Source organism: Haemaphysalis longicornis, unplaced genomic scaffold (assembly GCF_048455015.1).
Source record: "Haemaphysalis longicornis isolate Haplotype H1 unplaced genomic scaffold, Haemaphysalis longicornis Haplotype H1 scaffold_1, whole genome shotgun sequence".
NCBI classification, from domain to species: domain Eukaryota; kingdom Metazoa; phylum Arthropoda; class Arachnida; order Ixodida; family Ixodidae; genus Haemaphysalis; species Haemaphysalis longicornis.
The window spans coordinates 231,706,608-231,727,222 of record NW_027526203.1 but is presented as its reverse complement, the minus strand read 5'-3'; the positions used below and the strand labels follow the sequence as shown (position 1 = coordinate 231,727,222).

The window sequence follows — 20,615 nt, the reverse complement described above, 5'->3', positions numbered from 1 at the left end:
CACTATCGTCTGCTATACTTGTTTTGCTCAATTTGAAGCATGGAAGATCTAGGTCATGTTCAAAGTATTTTTCAGCTGATTTAGGCGCATTTTTTAATGACAAAACTGCGTTCTAAAGAGCCGTTTATCCTGGATTCATCCCCCTATTGGCGGTTCAACTGTTAAGTCGGCACGACTAATGTACTCACTCCGCAGAATGCAATGTAGTGCTTTGTGAGCGTGTTCAACCTGCATAAACTGTATGGGAACAAACAAAATTGGGAACAAACAAAATGTCGACATCAACATCAAACTTTTGTTGTAGGCCTAGACACTACCAAACAAAATTTTGAACCGTTGTGATGTGTATGCAGTACTTCGTGGTATTGCAACTACGATCGATTGGTCTTTTCTTTTTTTTTTGTCCTAATAATAAAAAGGCCACGAAACAGGTAAATAATAGATCGCGTGATTTTGACTAAACAATCTAAGCACAAGTATAAGAGCTGAACAAATTCTCACCAAAATTCCTATAAAATTGTCGTTGTTTGTCATTTTTGCCCCTCGTCCCAAGACTATTACATGAGTGTAGAGCCGCGGTGTGAACGGTGATGTACCACGATTTTCATTTTTGGGGACGTACATGATGAAACCCCGGTATTTATACGCCTAATCTGGTACTTTCTCTAAACAATCACTTCAAATGCGTGCTTTCTATACGCTTCTTCCTCACACAACCACTCGCGCCAACATGAAACCTCGCAACTTCGCATTAAAATTCCTTTCCATTCTCACCGGCGATCAAGTAACAGAAAATGGGTTTCCCGGGTTTATGCGCTGCAATGAAATTATAAGTGCTGCAAACCATCTGAGTCACTATACATTTGCCTCAATCTGAAACGGTTGGCTGCGTGCGAGTAAATGTTAGGCCTTATAAACCTTTTGCCATGCTCAATATCAGAGGTGAAATATTTACCCTGACACTTCTTTTTGTTTATTTTGGTTTGCCACAGGCTTTCGTCAAGGACTATGTGATAACCTTCGTGCGCCTCCTGCTAGGCGTTGACCAAGCACCGGGATCGGGATTCCTTTCGTCGGTAAGATGGCCACTCCACGCCAGTTTCGCGAACCTCACCACTGAATTGCGCTTCATAACCCAGGCGTAGCTTGTGCGTGTGAAACCCTGATAGGAGCCCTTTTTTTTAATTTTGAATGGAATCTCGTGTAGTCTCGTCGCATCTCTGGCGCACGTGCGTAGAACTTTCTCAAGGTCTACATCCAAACAACCTGACATGGTCACATGCGCTTTACAGGCATCATGAATATCAATCCATGGCAACGATTGCGCGAAACAACGGGGACAAAAAAGAAACGACAAGGACGAGTGCACTCCTTGCGCTCCTTTACGCAATCCTTTACGCAATCGTTGCCATAAACCGCTTCTAACTAGGCCGGGTCACGTTGATGGATATCAAAACAACCCTTCCTTTTTTAACGATCAAACCCCCCCCCCCCCCCCCCCACTAGCCTAGTCGTATGTAGTGTTACGAATCGGCCAGCAACACGTGTTTTTCCGCATCAGCGACCACGTGGGAATCGACCATGTGCGCCCACGTGTCGGTGAATCGTACTTCGTGTCTCGCCATGCCGGGTCAATCACCTCGCTTTGCACGTGCTTCCGGCAGCTGCCAGCGCCACACCCTTCAGGCACCTGCCTTGACCTTCCCGGCTTAGACGTTTCCTATCAGCGCGATCAGAGTTGATAGCGCGACCCCGGCACCTTTCAAGGACACTCTCTCCCGTCTCTCGGACGCCACGAGGAGCGAAGCCATGACTCGCGAACTATGGACACGTGTGTGTGTCTGTGATTTCGTGGCGTGTTACTCTTGGGGGCGTTTTTTTGGGTATAAATAGAAGCAGTGCAAACGTTGAAAATCATTCCTGTCTGAGCAGCGAATCCATGCGGTCGCTCTGCTCGTGTCCTGTATTGTAACCTCGCCCGTCGGGGCATTGTATGTTTTTTTGGCTTCGGCTCACCTCTCGCTATGAAGTAAACAGTTACGTTACCCTACTGCTCTGGACTTCTTCACGGCTTCAACACCGGCTGGCCGCTCGCACCATACACGCTACCCATCGTATGTTGGAGGCCACGGAGAAAGGATCGGGTGCCCCCGCCCGGTCGCAACAGTAGCCACTGTCGCTGCCTCACTGTTATACTCAACATTCGCGCTGATTGAACACCGTCCCTTCCGAGAAGACTTGTATCTGGTGTAGTGCCACGCGTTGCCAGGCTCACTTACACGCACTCAAACTCACCTACCTTCGTCAGTGTACCTGAGTTCCAAAAGTTTTGTCGCGGGGAATGTGAGCATGAGTTTACTTGAATAAGTTGGGCCCCCAAAATCCTGAGTGTGAGGGATGGCCAAGTCAGCAAAATATTCTTCAGTGCGCCTGAGGGAGGGTCAGCCGTAATTGCTTGCGCTGAGCGTAAGATAAACATTCGCGAATAAGCACGAAGCAAGCCACACGTAATTTTACCAGGGAAAGAGTGCAAGTTGACTTCCTTGTTCTAAACTATGAATAGATATTGATTGTGAATAAATAAGTGTTTCAGATGTGCGCTGAGGTAGTTGGCGTTTGACGCAATCTTATCGGTCGTATTCAGATGCGCATCACAAAAGACGACCTGTGGATCAGGACATACGGTCGCCTCTACCAAAAGCTTTGCTCAACCACGTGCGAGATCCCCATCGGCATCTACCGAACGCAGAGCACCACCAACCCCGAAGGATCTACCGTGAGTACCACTGTCACGATGCACGGCCCATTTGTTAAACTATAGCTCGCGCCGCAACCACTTCATCCTAGCTTCTGTTGAATAATCGATACAGGTTTGGAGTTAGAATATGTAAACTGAGGCAGGAAAACACCCGCAATATTTGAGCTCGATGGAAAGCTAGGAACCAAAATGACACCACTGCGCGCCTCTTCTGTCCAAATGTTTTTTTCCATTGTGTCGTTTAAGAATAGTAACGCTATTTTTTTATATTTTCTGGCTTGACAAAAGCGCGCACCTGGTTGGGTTCCACAGACTGTGCACGCGGCTGTCGTCCGCAAAAAGCGCCCGGAACAGCTAACCCTCGGCGCGCTCAATTCCCATTGGCGGCGACACGTTGAATAGCGTCCGGTGCGGCAGATAAAATTAAAGCATGCAGAAACACGTGTACACCAGAAATCGCGGCCGCAGTCTCTACTGGCCTCCGGCTTCCCTGTAGGTAGTGTCAAATCAGACCGGATAGCGTTTCTGCAACAAGTTATTGATAAAGTTACGTCGAAAATAGTTATGAATTATAGAGTTACGTCGAAAATTATTTCGCTTGTGTCTTTTTCAATGGATTTATTACTCTAATGAGACCTTCAAGAATGAGCTAATCTTCCCGTCATCATACATATCATCGCGCACAGATCATTGTTTCAAGGTTGAAGTTCCCGCCTTTCGCGCCAATGTTCATTTTGATCCTTTTTTAACCCGAACGACGAATGACTGGAACGATCTCCCTGCCTCCATCGCTGCTATCACCGACGCCACTAACTTCAAGAATGTTGTCAACGAATTTATTTCTAATAATCACCCCTCCTTTCTCCAATGCCTCTGGGCTTTGAGAGTATGACAATAAATAAATGAGTAGGTGCATGTGAGTCCGATGACGAGGTTGTATGCACTGTAGTCGACTTCGGCAGAGGACTCATCGACGAACATATCCGAAAGAAACGCTTTCGCGCTCTCATCTTATGATAGTGAGCTTAGAGATCCCCTGCAACTAATTTGTGTGAAAGCATTAATGCTTTTGTTTTTGCTGGTGACAAGATTGTCTTTCGCCGTTAGTTCTCAGCTTTTCTTTGTAAGACTGTTTGTAGTGTTGTGCTCTTGCTGTGGATATGTGTTCTGTGCATGTGGCTTGTCTGCTGTCTCCGTTGACTGCCCTTTTTATGTCCTCTCGATAATTCGATTAGAGTATGCACATTCTTCGCAAGCATTATCTCGGAGAAGAAATTATGAGTACTTAAGTCGCTGCATTCTTAATTTTTTTTTTTTTTGAAATACAGAACGACATGAAGAATTTGAGCAAAATGCTGTCGAGAACCTAATTTCGTTGCAAATATTAGCGTTGGGAAGTGCATGGGTATACAGGGTCCTCGTTTTTGTTTTTCATTATTTTTAACGGACCAGTTCACGCACCGAACATGCATGATCAGAAAAGAAAACAAATGCAGCCTAAAGAAATTAAGTTAAAGTCCTTGAAGGTTGTCATGTAGCGGGTAAGCAGCGCTTAAAAGGTACGGTTTCTCAGGAAACCTGCGGATTATCGTGCATCTACCCAGAGACAACGAAACGTCGACGCAAGAACGCAGTTGAGACGAACCAGTCGCGACAAGGGCATCCGTCTCAGGTGGAATGCTGCTATATGATATCTGCTGGGTAATTGCGGTTTTCCACACCTTCTGTTTCATGGCACCGGCCTAACCCAACTGCAGAGGTATATCGATTGGTTAAATTTGTTTTTGCTGCCCATAAACTCTCGAAAACAGAGTGGACACTCATAAGAATCATCGCTATGGCCTCACAGTTACGCTGCATTACTGAGCTTCAAACTTCGAATACCAAGGACGGACACTAGAAACCGCACAAAAAATTAAAAAAAACTCGGCAGATGGTCAGTCGCTCATTCATGGTTTAAAATAGCGGCTGCTCTAAATACTCGAGGAAGTAGTTTGTATGAACTGTCTGAATTATTATACGGCGCTCGTGCGCAAAACGTGATTATTTGGTGGAGAACTGTCGCAAATAACGACGCCGTGAGTTTAATTTGGCTAGTGGGGTCCTCCGTTGCTCGTTAATTAAAAGCGCACGAAGCGCGACACTTTAAATAAACGAGCTCAGGAACTCCCCTCGCGCGTAAGTTACATGCAAAGGCGTAGAAGCAGGCGAATGCTTTGCCCTGAAGCGAGGAGAGTCGTTCGTTTACAACAATACCTGATGGACGAGAGTCTGTTTGAGAGTAAGCCAATCATAAACGCATGGTTTGCAAGCACGACCTACCTGCTATACCTGTTAACGCTCGTCGATTTTAGACTACTCTACGCCACTCCGGCTTTCACGTGTCCGCTCGTGCCCGCACTGGCAAACACTCGCACCCCCGCAGCAGACTGACGACTCGAGAGGCAAGCGTTGGTGCGAACGACGACATTATGTTGCCAGGGTGAGGCGTCGTCCAAAGGGGGCGGCACTCAGCCGCGGCGCCCTTTCGACCCCCGTACTCCGTACCCGGCGGGCGCCCCGGGCGTGGCTGCGGGGTTGCCCTGCGTCTGCCCCGAGGAATTCCGGCCGCTGCTGGGGGGCTCGGTGAGGCGGAAGCCCTACCTGCCCCAGTACCCTCCGCCTATCCTTGTCCACTCGGCTGAGGAGGTGAGCCTGCGCGCCTACAGCGCCACGAAGGGCAGTGGCGGCCAAAGGAGAGCGGCGTGGGCACCAGCACCAAATGCGCGCCACCGTTTTGCGCACGGCACGGAACGATGATCGTCGGACCACCCCTTATAGCACCGAGCACTCTTCTTCATTCTTCAAACAATTCATCCGAACGCCTTGGGCCGCTGCACCAGTATTTCTACATACATATGCGCCCATTAGACCCGCAATTTGTTTATCTTAAGAATTTTTTACTTAATTGGCGCTGAAAAGCAAGGGTGTTGAGATACAGAGCATGATTAATTTAACTCACGCTTCGAGCCGCAGCTAAATCCTGGCTGACCAACCTCGTCGTGATGCGGATTGGGAGGCAAGGCTGGAGGTTAGGGGGGGGGGGGTTGTATTCTGCAGCTAGGAGGGAAATGAATGGAACGCACTGTAGGCTCATGAATAATGGGGACAGCTACCGACCTCAATCCGCCAGTGTTTAAGTTACGCCAGATCGGGCTGGATTTGCGAGCAAGTTTTCTGAGCACTCAATCTCTTCACTGGTGGCTGTGTAAGGCGTCTAGCTTTGAACACTGCACCGCCCACTTTTCGCATTACATTTATCTCGCGTACTACAACTGACGGGAAGACCGTGCGTACTCGTTGTGTTCGCCGTTAAAAGGTCCCCAGAAAGTAAGGCATGAAAGTATAATATTTATTATGACAGCAAGAATTCTGGCTCTCTTGCATGTATTTATGAATCCCAGCAAGCCAGTCATTGTTTTCGCGTTTTTCTTGCGGAGGCCATCCTACCAAAGCGTTTGTGGCATTCACAAGGTTGGGCCACCGCCGACAGCCACTGTGAACCGGCAGCGCGCACGCCCACCTGTCACCAGTCTCGTTCATAGGGAAGCGCTGTGGCATGAGCGACCCGTTTAACCTCCCCAAGACCACAACCTCTTCACGGGTCCCACCAACCAGTCACGCCCATGCACGCCACGTCTGCCCGAGAAATCCACACCTGCCTCGTTCCCATTTGAAAAAAAAATAATTGTTCACATGATGTCTGACGAAAGGGTGGTCCGACGAAGATCATTACTTCGCACAGTCACTACAATTACGTGAGCAAAATGCTGCCCATCCAGCTCCTCACTAACATGGAGGGGAAGCGGAAGCAAGGGGCCGCCGTCTACAAAAACCAGAGATGGATGATGAGTGCGTGGAGTGGAACACCATAGCGACTCCCTTTGGGAGACCAGTCACATCCCCTCACCGCCTCAAAAGTGGGGACACTGCCTTGACTACCGCTCCTCACGTTACGAGGAGCATGGAGCTTTGCACTAATTTTTACCAGAGAAAACCCGTCGATCAAGTGCCGTGCCGCTATAGCAGCTGGCAGTGTCCCATTCCTATTTGGCGTGGCTAGCAACGTGACTATTTGTCGCTGCTGACGACACATCCAAAAACAGGAGAAATCTCATTTTCTTTGTCGTCTGGCATGAAGCTTTTAAGAAATCTCTGAGGAATGTTTCAAGCACTCTACTCTTGTATTAAAAACAACGATTTTAAATCGATTTTAACGGTTATAATATTTATAGTTTATGATTTACAGTTATAATTTATTAAAAGGTATAACTTTAATAGTTTTTTTATTATGGTTCTTGCTGTCGCTTGCAACTTTTGAGTTTGTTCGTGAGCAAGGTTAAATAAAAATAAAATGCTTCTCCTTGGACTACGGTGCCAGGCTCGTTGAAGCGGGGCTTGCCTAAACCAAGGAGGTTGTATAGTTTTATACAACCTCCCTGGCCTAAACTCACCAAAACTTTAATCATGTGGCTCACCTCATGCAGGAAAGAAACGCTAAGAGAGGCCCTGGCGTGACCCCCGCTAGGGACCGGAAAAGCCGGAAAAGCCATCTTTAGAGGTCGCCCCTTTTTGCTTGTGTTTGCGCGCGCACGCTGCCTTCTACGCCATCTCTCACTCCGTGGGGCCTCGCTGCGCCGGCCTTCGGTGCTGTTGCTAGGACACCCGATGAGCGTGACCCCCAATGAGCGCGAAAAAACCGTGCGACTTCCTCCACGCTTCTCCGAGTGCGCCGGTGTCCGCCGAGGCCTCTCCCAAGCTTTTCTTTCCTCCGTGGATCACCTAGAAACTAGCGCCATCATATTTCCCTCTAGTAACGTGCAGCAAATTTTTCGCTTGCCAACATTCACGACGGTCATGAAAGATGGCGGCCGAAGTGCCGGCTGTTTATATGGCAGAGGTAGTGCCATAGACACTGCTGGCGAGACGAATCGCAGCCCCTCTTCCCGAGGTGTCCGCAAGGGGAGCGCCAATGTTCTCCCCACTAACTCGGGAGGAGGAACGGAATGAGGAGCAGGAGTTTCCGTGTACGTGGGTGTCAGTGTGAGCCCGCAGGGCCGTGTGTGCGTGCCTGTGCGTGTGTGTGGGCGTGCGTGCATGTTGCATGCGTGTCTCTGTGTGTGCTTTCGTGTGTGTGTGCGAGATGTGTGCGTGCGTTCATTAGCGATTCTTTTCTATTGCACTTTCGGAAAGATATTTGAAACGTCGAACTCAGCAGCTTAAAGGGACAGCAAAAAAATCGCGCCAATCCACCCCGTGAATGTGGTTGGAAAGCAAAGCTGTAAACGGCACCCATAACGATTACCCATGCCACGTCACTTAAATTCACTCACATCGCTCTCCAAACAGCAAAACCAGAGAGAAGTGAAATGCACTTAACCACAACATTTATTACTTCAAAGAGATAGTCTTGTTAAGGTTAAACCAATGCATGAAGCATGAACGGTGTTTGGTTGAGTAGTATTCGTGTAGCACAAGAAGGGAAACTTTTTTTTATAAAATTAAAGTAAGCTCCAACCTAGTGTTAGACGATCTGTCTTCCCCGTCTCTGCGCCGCGGACGGAGGCGACGAGATTTGCGGCAGAGAAGGAGGAGGAGGAAGAAATACTTCTGTTCAGATTTCTGAACGGTCCAGAGTGCAGCCCTGGGGAGTGATTCCTTCTTCTGTGGGGCCCATATGCACTCCGCGCTGCCTGTGTTCTTTCCACCCGCTGAAGCTGGGTAGGTAGAGAGGGCCTAGACAGCAGCATCTCCCATTGCTCTTGTTGGGTAGTTGACGGAAAGAGAGGAGGTTGCTCAGGGCTAAAGTCGCACACCCCGCATACGGGGCGGAGTGTTCCTACTTCTGAGCAAAATTTACATTCGGCGCCGTAGCGATTGGCATACATTAAGTGAAGACGCGTAGGATGTTGGAAGGAGCCCGGATTGTATGAGCCGTAGGGTAGTTTGTTGTTCTCTGGAAAAGTCAGGGTAAGGCGAAGGTACGGTCTGTGTCAGAAGGCGATGATGCTGGGTTATCTTCCTTAACATGACAAGCGGGTGACTGTCCTCGTGCAGCTCCATAGCACGGGAGGTAAAAGCGCAGGCTTGTTGGCGGCCGTGTTTGGTGCCCTGCATTGAAGCGTGAGCGCGTGTCCAGATGAGCTAAATGGAACCGCTTGGAGAGTTTTTCTAGCACACGGAGTGCAAGTCAAGACACCCAACCCTACTGGTTATTCCAGTAGGCTTGCTGGGAATCGATGACTACCCTCCGAACCCCTAGTTGAGCGAGAGCCAAGGTGATGGCTGCCTGTTCTGCTGCCGTCATTTCTTGAGTCCTAAGCGAGGTACACGCAAGGAGGTTGGTTCTGGAGGCAGCCACGATGATGGCGTATTGCTGCCCTCGATGTGTGGAGGCGTCTGTGTAGATAACTGCATGATCCCCACCGAGGGTGGTGTTTAGCGCTTGAGCCCGCGCTTTTCGGTGACCCTCGTCATGTGAGGGGTTCATATTTCCAAGCGAAGGGAGCATCTTTAGTTTTAGTCGCCAAGAGTCTGGGAGTACGTCAAGCGGAGTGACATTCTGGGTGGCCCAGCCAATCTGGTGAAGCATGCGGTTACCCGTCGCAGTTCTAAATCGGACCTTCTGGATAGAAAGATGGCCTTATATCAGCTCTTCCACAGTGTTGTGGAACCCCGTGCTAAGCAGCCTCTGTGTGGACGCACTCATGAGAAGACCAATGGCCTGCTCGACCGCCTTTCTAATCATTATATAAAGCCTCTCTATGTCTTCCTTTTCGAGAAGAAGACAGGGGGTTGACGTAAGTAACTCTCGAGAGGACAAAAGCTTCAATTAATCGAAAGGTACCGGATTCCTCTAGGCCTCGCTTCTTGGTGGCAACTCGCCTGATCATGTGTATGATTTGATTAATGCTGTTTTTGAGGCGCTGCAAGGAGACGTCACTCTTGGTGTTAGCTTCGAGATGTAGGCCCAGGATCTTGATGCTGGGCCTTGGAGTGATGGCCTGGCCATCAAGGAGTATTTGAATGTATTCCTTGGTTTGGCGTGAGGCGGACGGCAAGGAGCTGTGATTGTTTACGTGAACACTGGAGGCCACAGGCTTTAGCACATTGGCATAGTAGAAGTGAGATGCCATGCATTGGTGTGAGCTTCCTTTTATTTTTGTAACTCTTAGCATATGAGCAACGTGCCCACAGGGCCGCTACACGGGCGTGAGTGGTCGCGTGACGCTTTCACGTGGCATTCATCGAGAACGCGTAGATGTGCTTGGTGAGTACATCACTTGTCTTCCCAGTCTTCGCGTGGGCTCGTAGCTAAATCGGTAAGACAACGGGCTCTCGCTTTGTTAATGTATTAGTTCCGGGTGCGATTCCCGGCGGTGCCAGTAAATTCTTTTATTTGTTCGCTGGAGTTTTCTGGTGACACCAACGGTCGCGAAAGAACCCTTGGGGGGTAGAGGTAAAAAGCTTTGCTTTAAAAATCGATTTTTGTGGAGTATGTGCCCTCTGTCCCAAGTGAAAGGGCATCACCTGAAGCACCTTGAACCGAAACGGTTTTCCTGATAGGGCCGTAGAACGTTTGCGAGCGGAATTTTTAGATCTGGCAGCCTTACGTGTGCTGCCAAAACGAATTCTGGCAACCATGACAGTGAGCTGCGCCGTAACATTATGGTCCCCAGAAAAATTATTTCTAGGGACCATAGTAACATGCTTCAACTGTACGCGAGATACAAAGATCTGTTTAAAGATGTCCCCAGCTAGAACAATAATAAAATGCAGTATTTCTCATTCCTTCATGCGGTTTTTCAATCATACATTGAAGCCGACGGAGCTCTTGGTATACGTGTGGTAGTGTCACGTCTTGACACTACATGGCGGCACCTGCCAGATTTCATAAAGCATAGTGCCAAATTAAAATTATTTCCGCTAATTTATTTAAGAACTCCTTGTGATTACCCGCTATATAAAACTCTGGCTTTCATATGAGCTAGAGAACATCCGCCACAAAAATCGATTGGCTGTCCAATTAAGCTGCACTACCATTTTTCCGGGTCATCACATTAGAGGGTGTTTTTATTTTTTGTATTTTTTTATGCAAAATGGCTATTTGCGGGCCAGTGAGGTCGGGCTCAGACCCCTAATACTGTTGAAACTGGCATTAATTCAATACCAGCTATGCGCATGTATGTGTATGTGCATGTTTTATGCTTTCATTTGTTTGTTTGTTTGTTTGTTTGTTTGTTTGTTTGTTTGTTTGTTTGTTTGTTTGTTTGTTTGTTTGTTTGTTTCATAAGAGAACTGCTGCACATATCTCACATCGATATAGTATTACATCTACCACTTTGTACGATTTTCCATGGCTCTTGTATAAACATGCTGCCAGTGCCGCAGCTACAAATCGATTAGGTTATTAAAGATTTGTCGCCTCAATTTTATGACACGGAGCCTGAACGGAAAACCTTTTTCCTTCTTTCTTTTATAGTCGGTAATCTGATCGCAGGCGCAATTTAGTCAGAAAAAATATTCTTGGTCCGATTTCCCACCGAGCCGAAATTTAAGTGAGATGCTCGAACGACGTTCGGTAGCCGCGCTTGTTTCAAACGAACCTTATTCATATGGGAGCAACAGGCGGCGTTTCGTCGACCCATTGTGACTGCGAAGAAAAATTTGACATACACCTGAAGGGCAGCTGCACGGCTGAAAAGGAAAGCTATGGAGCTTTCTCGGAAACTTCGCAATCGAAGAAAAATTTGTCCTGGTCCAGTATTCGAACCCGGGACCACCGCCCAACTAGGGCACTTGTGACTTACAACCAAAAGCGGTGCTTATTTTTTGTGGAATAACCCCACAATTTTTGCAGTCAAACGTGGTATAATTCGAGCCCAGCACTTAAACTCGACCTCCAAGGAGAACTTCAACTCGAATAGGCCAGCAGTTCGACCGAAATGTTTTTTTGTTGTTGTTGTTGTTGCTATGCAACGACATTGCCTCGACTGCAGTTATCAAACCACCGCACAGCTTTGATCACTCGCACACTCGCAACCATACTGACGCTGCGCTGTCGGGTGGCAGGTATCTCTGGACCTCCTGGACGACAAGGCAACTTTCAACGAGAATATTGAGCGCCAGGAGATCAGCACACTCGTGCGAACGCGCATGCAGGACCTGGGACTCCCCGTCCAGGACTACGGTGAGTTGGGTCGCTTAGCCTCTTTTTTTTTCTGCTTGGGGCCTGCTTGGTCTTTTAAGCAGCAGCTTTCGTGCGTAGCAGCGTTGATAAGGAGACGCAGCACCGAATTCACCGACCAAACACTCGTTCTAAAACTTTGCTGGGCAAAATAGAAGGCGTAATGTAAGTAAAATATAAGAAAGCAGAGCATGAATGACTGTACACCGCTGCATCTGGTAGGATGGGTACACTAACGAAATAATAAACCGTTAATATATTGAATGCAATTGTATAGAAAGAATCACCAAGAGTCTTCGACTGAGTGCTTTCAGACTGAGTTCACAAAGTTTACCACAAATCCTGCATCATGCAAGGCCTTTTCCAATGGGCGGCCTGAAGGGATGGCAGCCTCGCGTACGCTTTGACGCTTTGATTAAGGCTTCGTGCCCGGACTCGCCATTCACGTGTTGGCAACTCAGGCAGGTGGAATTTACCCGCAGTCCCCAGAGGCACTCCTCCGATTGAACCCACCGTATTTTTCGACAGGAACCCGACTGAATACAAAGCTTAACTGACAGAAGCGTCTCAGTAAAGTCCTTGATTTTGTGCGACGCTGGTGGCTTTTCTGTTCGCGTCACTTCCGCATTTATTACAAGGCCACCGCCGTAAATCCTAGCCAGAAGCTTGTCGAGCGCACCAACAACGAGAGGCACCCCTGGCCGGCAGAACGATACAAGAGAAAGCCGCAGTGCAGTGCGTTCTGGTTACATCTGAGGCGAGTGATGTCGAGGCTATGCTGTCCGGCCGCGATTCATGCTTTACTGGCCGCGACCGTGCCTTCTGAGTTTTTCTTTTCATGCAGTTTTCTCCTGAACATGCAGTTCAGGCGCGTCATCCGCATGAGTTTAGCACACCTGTATGCATGCAGAAATGTCCGTCGCGGAAGCGCCAAACCACACTTGGTGAGTTTGGTTTGCTAGCGCGGTTTCTTCGACATCGGGTACCCTTTGTGGCGGTAGCATTTGTTCAGTGATTTTCCAGCATTGGTAGCAGTCAGCCCACACGAAAGTATAAAGGATTGTATGTTTAATGAGGGTTCTACTACGAAGAAAACAGACCTAATGCAACTGGAACAGTTCCATTGGGGCCTTTTTAATGTCGATTAGCTTCGATTCGCAAAAACCGCTCAAAATTGACGAATGTGTAATCTAATTTTATAAGCTCTCACCTACTCTCTAAAGGCCAACTCAAACCAAATGTCATCTCGGTCAAATTCATTTTGAATTAGCGCTATTTTCGCAGGCGGCTTGCGGCACTCGCTCGCATTTCACGCGTCCTTTTTTGGAACGTCCAGTCTGTTAGCCAGTCTACACGATAACAGAATTTCAAGCGGTCTAAATTTTTGCTGCGGTTTCCTATGAGCGGCACACAAGAAGCAAGAGCAGGGGGGTAGGACAGCATAAAAAATAATCTGCAACCCAGAAAGCGTGCTTCAACTAGTACTTTTTTTTTCTTGGGAGGGGGGAGGGGGGGAGTCTTTGACTATGTATTAAAGATTTTGGCTTTTAACAGCGGGGCTGTTTAGACCGAGCGTTATCCGTCCATCAAGCCAAAAACCCTCGAAGAGTGAGGGAAAGGGTGAGGAGGCAAGGAGCCCACGAGCAGGTGTTAGGAGTGCGCGCCTCAAGAACAAAAAGTGTGTTTAGGGAGGCCCGGGGAATTTAACCCGAAACATTTACGCCGTGAAACCGGCAACCTAACCACTGGGCCACCCCAAAGGTCCGAGGGGTAGCGGATTAGCAGCGGCAAAGAACAATAACATGAGCAGCCAATTGAAAGGGAAAAAGGTTTTGTTGGCACGCAGTGCGCAACGCCTACAAGAAAACAAGGCCAGGTAGGAAATCCCACAACTATTAGAGCCAAATTGGCTAAGTTCGAAGCGGGAAAAAAATAAACTAAAAACGAATTAGGCGCCCATAGCGTGGAAGAACCATTCCATCTTGCCTTCCTAGTCGCTCATTACCAGACGGGAAGGCAAATGCAGACATGACTTTGGGAGGTTGGGAATAAATAATGAAATAAAGAAAAGGCGGTAACCTAAACCCCAAATTAAGATTAACAAAAAGCCGCCGCATGAAGCAAAAAGAGACAAACCAGGGGAAAAACTCTTCCCGTTGTCGGAATCTAACCTGGGTCCCTCGCGTTAAGAAACCGGCTTCTATGCGATTGCGTTGAGAGATTGAGTACACGATCTCTCGCGTGATCTTGTACTCGCCATTTCACGTGCGTTCGCGCCTCAAGTGGGGAACACAGACGCCGAGTTCGCGCTACAAACGCCAGTTAGCGAAGCCGGTTGCCGCGGGTTCTGGCGCGTGCTAACGCGGTCCACTTTGGGAGAGATGCGAAAGGCTGCGGACAAAACGATCCGGGACTGCCAGTCATAGAGGACTTTCACCGGCAAGTTCGCAAATAAATGTGAGGGTCAACAGCCGGGTCTCCGACGGAGGGATAGGGGCCTCCAGCTGTGCTGTTTGTACAGCCTTGCACCACTCGTGCAAGCTGCGCCAATTTTTTTTAAAGCAAAGCTTTCTACCTCTACCCCCCAAGGGTTCTTTCGCGACCGTTGGTGTCACCAGAAAACTCCAGCCAACAAATAAAAGAATTTACTGGCACCGCCGGGAATCGAACCTAGAACTAATAGACTAGCAAAGCGAGAGCCCGTTGTCTTACCGATTTAGCTACGAGCCCACGCGAACACGGGAATACAAATGGTGGACTCACCAAGCACATCTACGGGTTTACCCCCTGTCTTCTCGCTGAATGCCACGTGAAAGCGTCACACGACCACTCACGCCCGTCTAGCGGCCCTGTGCGCACCTTGCTCATGTGCTAAGAGTTACAAAAATTAAAGGAAGCTTACACCAATCCATGGAATCTCACTTTTAGTACGCCAATGTGCTAAAGCCTGTGGCCTTCAGTGTTCACGTAAAAAATCACAGCTCCTTGTCGTCCGCCCTCACGCCAAATCAAGGAATACATTCAAATACTACTTGATGACCAGACCATCACTCCAAACCCCAGCATCAAGATCCTGGGCCTCCATTTCCAGGCCAACACGAAGAGTGACGTCTCCTTGCAGCGCCTCAAAAACAGCATTAATCTAATCATACACATGATCAGGCTAGTTGCCACCAAGAAGCGAGGCCAGAAAGAATCTGGTACCTTTCGATTAATTGAAGCTTTTGTCCTCTCGAGAGTTACTTACGACAAACCCCTATCTTCTTCTCGACGAGGAAGACACAGAGATGCTTTATATAATGATTAGAAAGGCGGTTGAGCAGGCCATTGGTCTTCTCATAAGTGCGTCCACACTGAGGCTGCTTAGCACGGCCTCCACAACACGGTGGAAGAGCTGATAGAAGGCCATCTTTCTAACCAGAAGGTCCGACTCAGAACTGCGGTGGGTAACCGCATGCTTCACCAGATTGGCTGGGCAGCCCAGAATGTCACTCGGCTTGACATACTCCCAGACTCTTGGCGACTAAAACTAAAGATGCTCCCTTTGCTTAGAAATATGAACCCGTCACATGACGAGGATCAACGAAAAGAACGGGCTCAAGCGCTAAACACCACCCTCGGTGGGGCTCCTGCAGTTATCTACACAGACTTCTCCAAACATCGAGGGCAGCAACACGTCATCATCGTGGCTACCTCCAGAACCAACCTCCTTGCGTGTACCTCGCTTAGGACCCAACAAATGACGGCAGCAGAAGAGGCAGCCTTCACCTTGGCTCTCACTCAACCAGGGATTCAGAGGGTAGTCACCGATTCCCAGCAAGCCTACTGGAATTACCAGTCGGGTTGGGTGTCCTGACCGGCACTGTGCGTGCTAAAAAACCGCTCCCCAAACGGTTCCATTCAGCTCATCTGGACACCGCCTCACGCTTCAATGGAGGGCAACAAATACGCCCACCCAACAAGCCTGCGCTTTTACCTCCCGTGCTATGGAGCTACACGAGGACAGTCACCCGCTTGTCACGTCCAGGGAGATAATCCAGCATTATCGCCTTCTGAGACAGACCGTACCTTCGCCTTACCCTGGCCTTTCCAGAGAACAACAAACTACCCTACGGCTCATACAATCCGGGCTCCTTCCCGCAGCCTACGCGTCTTCACGTAATGCATCCGAATCGCTACGACGCTGAACGTAAATTTTTCTCAGAAGTAGGAATACTCCGCCCCGTAATCGGGGTGTGCGACTTTAGCCCTGAGCACCCTCCTCTCTTTCCGTCAACTACCCAACAAGAGCAATGGGAGATGCTGCTGTCTAGGCCCTCTCTACCTACCCAGCTTCAGCGGGTGGACAGAACACATGCCGCGCGGACTGCATATGGGCCCCACAGAAGAAGGAATCGCTCCCCATGGCTGCACTCTGGGCCGTTCAGAAATCTGAACAGAAGTATTTCTTCCTCCTCCTTCTCAGCCGCAAGTCTCGTCGCCTCCGTGCGCGGCGCAGAGACGGAGAAGTCAGACCGTTTAACACCGGGTTGGAGCTTACTTTGATTTTATAAAAAAAAGTTTCCACTCTTGTGCTACACCAATACAACTCAACCAAACACCGTTCATGCATCATGCATTGATTTAACCTTACCAAGAATATCTCTTTGAAGTAATAAATGGTGTGGTTAAGTGCATTTCACTTCTCTCTGGTTTTACTGTTTGTAGAGCGATGTGAGTGATTTTAAGTGACGTCGCATGAGTAATCGTTATGGGTGCCGTTTACAGCTTTGCTTTCCAACCACATTCACGGGGTGGATTGGCGCGATTTTTTTTACCTTTACTTCGCTACTCTTCGAGTGCATCGCTCCAGCACAGTAAATTAGCCAGAGAAGAACGCGGTTACTTTCATGTACACTACCTAGGTAGTGCCAGCCAGGAGCGACGCGACCCCGTGATCCGTGCAGAGAGAGCCTGCCCTCTGTCATTCCTATCCTTTCTTCCAGTTTCTTATTCCTGCAGTTCGATTGAAGCGATTGCTAGTGTACAAAACTTGCACCCACCCGACACAAAGTGGATAGTCACATCATCGTCATCATCATCATCGTCACCATATTTTGACGATGACTGCCTGCCCCAGTGCAATCGGTGGTGCTTGCATTGGGGCAGGCAATCCGGTGAGCAGCCGCAGCAAAGGACAAATGCTGGTCTTGGCCCTCTATGTTTCGTATGTTCCGTCGAGTGCGACGGGTTGTCTTATTGGTTGGCTATCGAGTGGATAAATACTTACGTTTTAACTTACCCGATTCGTGCCCGATCAACATAAATCATACATGTGATCGAAAATAAATATATATATATTAAAACATTACGTCGTGGAACTGCCTAGTAATTTCAGTCTGACTCTTTTCCTGTACCCCTTCCAGATGAAGTGTCGGACAAGCGGCACAGTTTGTCGTACGTGATAATCAACCCAAACTGTGACCTACCACTTGAAGAAGGCGATATCATGTAAGTTTCTCTCAATAGAATTCACCTACCGCAGTGGCTCGTTGGCATTGCACTCGATTTCATGAACACTGTTCTCTGTCGCAGTAGGTTCTTTTTTTTTTTTTCTGGCGGAGGCAAGAACAAAAGCGCCCGTGGCTTGAGATTTCACCGCTCGTTAAAGAATCCCCAGGTGGTCAAAATAAACCTGTAGCCCTCCCTTACCGTGCGAATCACAGCCCAGGTGTAGCTACGGCGAGTAAAACCCAACTTTAAATTTTGCGCTAGAATTCTAACCCTATTTCAGGCAGCCTGATTACAACATGTGTGCATAAGCGGGACATCAAGCCGAGCAAATGTTATCTGGAGCCATATTCATGAAGCCTTTTGGTAACATCTTAGGAAATGCTAGCAATTCAAGCTGTAAACACTGGGATGCGCGAAAACTGCTATTTGAATCAGGCCCTGCTTCCGAGTAGCTTACAATCTTTTCTCTTATATCTCAGATCGTAAGTGGGCGGTGCGTTACTACGGAAGGCTCTTGGACTTCGTGTGGAGGGCTGAGGGAGTAGCAGCGTGACACTAATTCGGTGGCACAACTTTCTCGAAGTGGTAGCATTTGGGAGGGTGTAATTAGAGAATACCATTTTAGCCATGGAGCTGGTTGTAGTTCGTACTTAAACTGTTCTATCCAAACAGCTAGCTTGAACGGAAGTTTTCTGGATCTACAGGATAAATGTTTTGTGTTTTCTATTTAGTTGCAGACAAAGCCACCCTTATTGCTTAAAGGGACACTGAAGTGAATTTGTCAAGCTCCTGTTTTTGCTTGCACTGCGTAGACTGTCTCAAATGAACACACTTTTCATCCTTTATCTGGTCGATAAGGCGGTATTTATTTTTCCCCCATCTTTAGATCTTGCCTGGCTCGTGCCTGTATCGTAAGAGGCGTATTCGCACCAGGCAAAAGGGCGGTTGGTTCGGGACTGTGCCCGCAAGCATTCGCTACTTTTGGCAACAACACGCCAGCGACAACTCGCCAGCGCGCCAGTGTCAGTCTTCACGCGTTCTGCGAACTCATTCGTGGAGCAATGAACATTACAGCGCAAAAATGGTGAATTCAGTATAAAAAACATTGCTCAAAAACAAAAAATCAACTTAAAAAAAAAACATGCGCTATCGGGGATCCCAACTTGCAAACTGCAAAACAACACACCTAGGGTTCCAGACCACTCGGCCATAAGCCAGTGCGGTCAGGAGCGGAAATATAAAGTATACAATGCACAGGCTGCTTACATTTTTATTTAGTTTTAGCATTCCAAGCAGCTTAGATGGCTATTTCGTGAATAGCTCTCGTGCAGTAAGCATCACCCAAATTTCAACAAATATTTCTCATCTCTGGCAACTGCATTCCCCATGAGGAAAAGCGTTCGCAGATGTGCACGCTGCTGACCGCTGTGCTAGTTCACCCAGCGGAAAAACTGCTTTCCGCACCTTTGTTCTATGCCGTACGATAAAAGTTTCGGTTGAGTTGAATTTATTAGTAACTATATTAACGTCACTGTCTCTTCTCCCACCTTCAATTGGCCTTAGATTTTTCTACTAGCGTACCAGTCAGCGAAGCGTCGCATATGCGCTTGTGTGGAGCGACTTGGACTTAGAGCTTGATACAGTCTAGAAACTCACAAACTGAAGGCGCATTCTTTCAGGCACAAACCTGTCGTGGCTTATAATTTCAACTGAGCGAACGAACTGCGACGACTTGCCGGCGGCAGTCCGACTAAACGCTGGGTCGACTGATTCTGTCGGACAGTCGGCGAGCCGTACAGTAGCGCAGTCAAACCAAGCCATCTCATTTTGACGCCATACGAAACGTCACAGGGAATAGGCAAGGAAGATACAGAGAGGAGGACAGCATTTTTGAAATCATTTTATGCTGACTAAAGTCGCCTAAACGCAGCGAGAGTGGTCTAAACAAGGTCTAGAGACTCCAGACTACAATTTGCGCTAGTAACCCCGCAATGTTTACAAATCACTTCAGGGTCCCTTTAAGAAAGACTGTGTTACTACATTGTATGTGATTCTCTAAGCTGAAATTGAAATGACCTTTAAGGATCCAATGCCTGAAGTGCCCGAACGTTTTTAGAAAAACACATTCTTTACTGGACGCCTTTGTTTTGGGTAACTGGAGTCTGGAACAAATGTACTGCACTGCTGCGACAGCACTGCTCAAATGTGGCCGCTTATGTGAGTATGCCAAAGGCAGGTTCTATTGGTAAAGGTTAACACCGCAACAGGGAAACATATTGCGGAGAACTTCGGCAGTTTCTAATCCTAATGGTAAAATGTAAGTGTCAGACAGGGAATCCCAGCACTACGTATTTTTTGTACTATGACCTTGCATTCCAGACGTCATAACGTCAGAAATCGATGTTTATGTAGCAAAGATGGATATTACTGAATTGAACAAGATTTCATCCAGACACAGAAGAGAGGGAAATTAAAAATGGCAGTGGCGTCTGCGCAGCTAGGGAAAATCTAGTTAGGATCCATACGATATAAGAACAAAAAGAAAGTCAGGTTGTACATTGAAACACACAGTATATAATACAATATACAAATCAGTCTATAATACGTAAATAATAATAATAATAAACGAGTGTATAATATATAATATTCTATACAATATAGTATACAATACCTAACTCCGGCAGTGCGAACTCAGGCGATGAGTTATCTGCTATTATTATAAAGTGTAAGTGTGGCATGGAAATTTGTTTCTGGATAGATTGGCAGGCCATTTACAATGGTAGTTAAAACCTCTGATAATATGCGGTTTAATTATAAGTGTCACAAAAGTACCCATCGTACCATTATGTGTGTTGTGCTGCGGAAATTTAACAATATATGAGTGTAAATGGTAGTTATATTCAATGGTATCGAAGGTCGTCAAAGCAGTCTCAAACTCTTTTAACCAACATAACGGCAATATGTTAAATAGCTTGGAAACAGGATAGCCATAAGCTGTAGGGCTTGAACATTTTATATTATGGATTGCTATCTTCTGTACGATCTTAATCCGTTAGAGATCCGCAAGTGAAGTAAGGTTTACAAAAAAAGGGCTGATAACATTTTGCGAGACACAAAAAGGCAAAACTCAGTTTCTTG

The 20,615-nt window shown here is 47.7% G+C and overlaps 1 protein-coding gene across 1 annotated transcript in view; it reads left to right on the top strand.

The window, feature by feature from the left end:
• LOC144158181 (potassium channel subfamily T member 1-like) overlaps positions 1 to 20,615 on the top strand; it is a 254,850-nt gene that overhangs the window by 220,668 nt on the left and 13,567 nt on the right. The window contains 4 exon segments of the mRNA XM_077688863.1: positions 993 to 1,076; positions 2,645 to 2,776; positions 11,870 to 11,987; positions 17,390 to 17,474. Of these exon segments, the coding sequence (XP_077544989.1) occupies positions 993 to 1,076; positions 2,645 to 2,776; positions 11,870 to 11,987; positions 17,390 to 17,474 (419 nt within the window).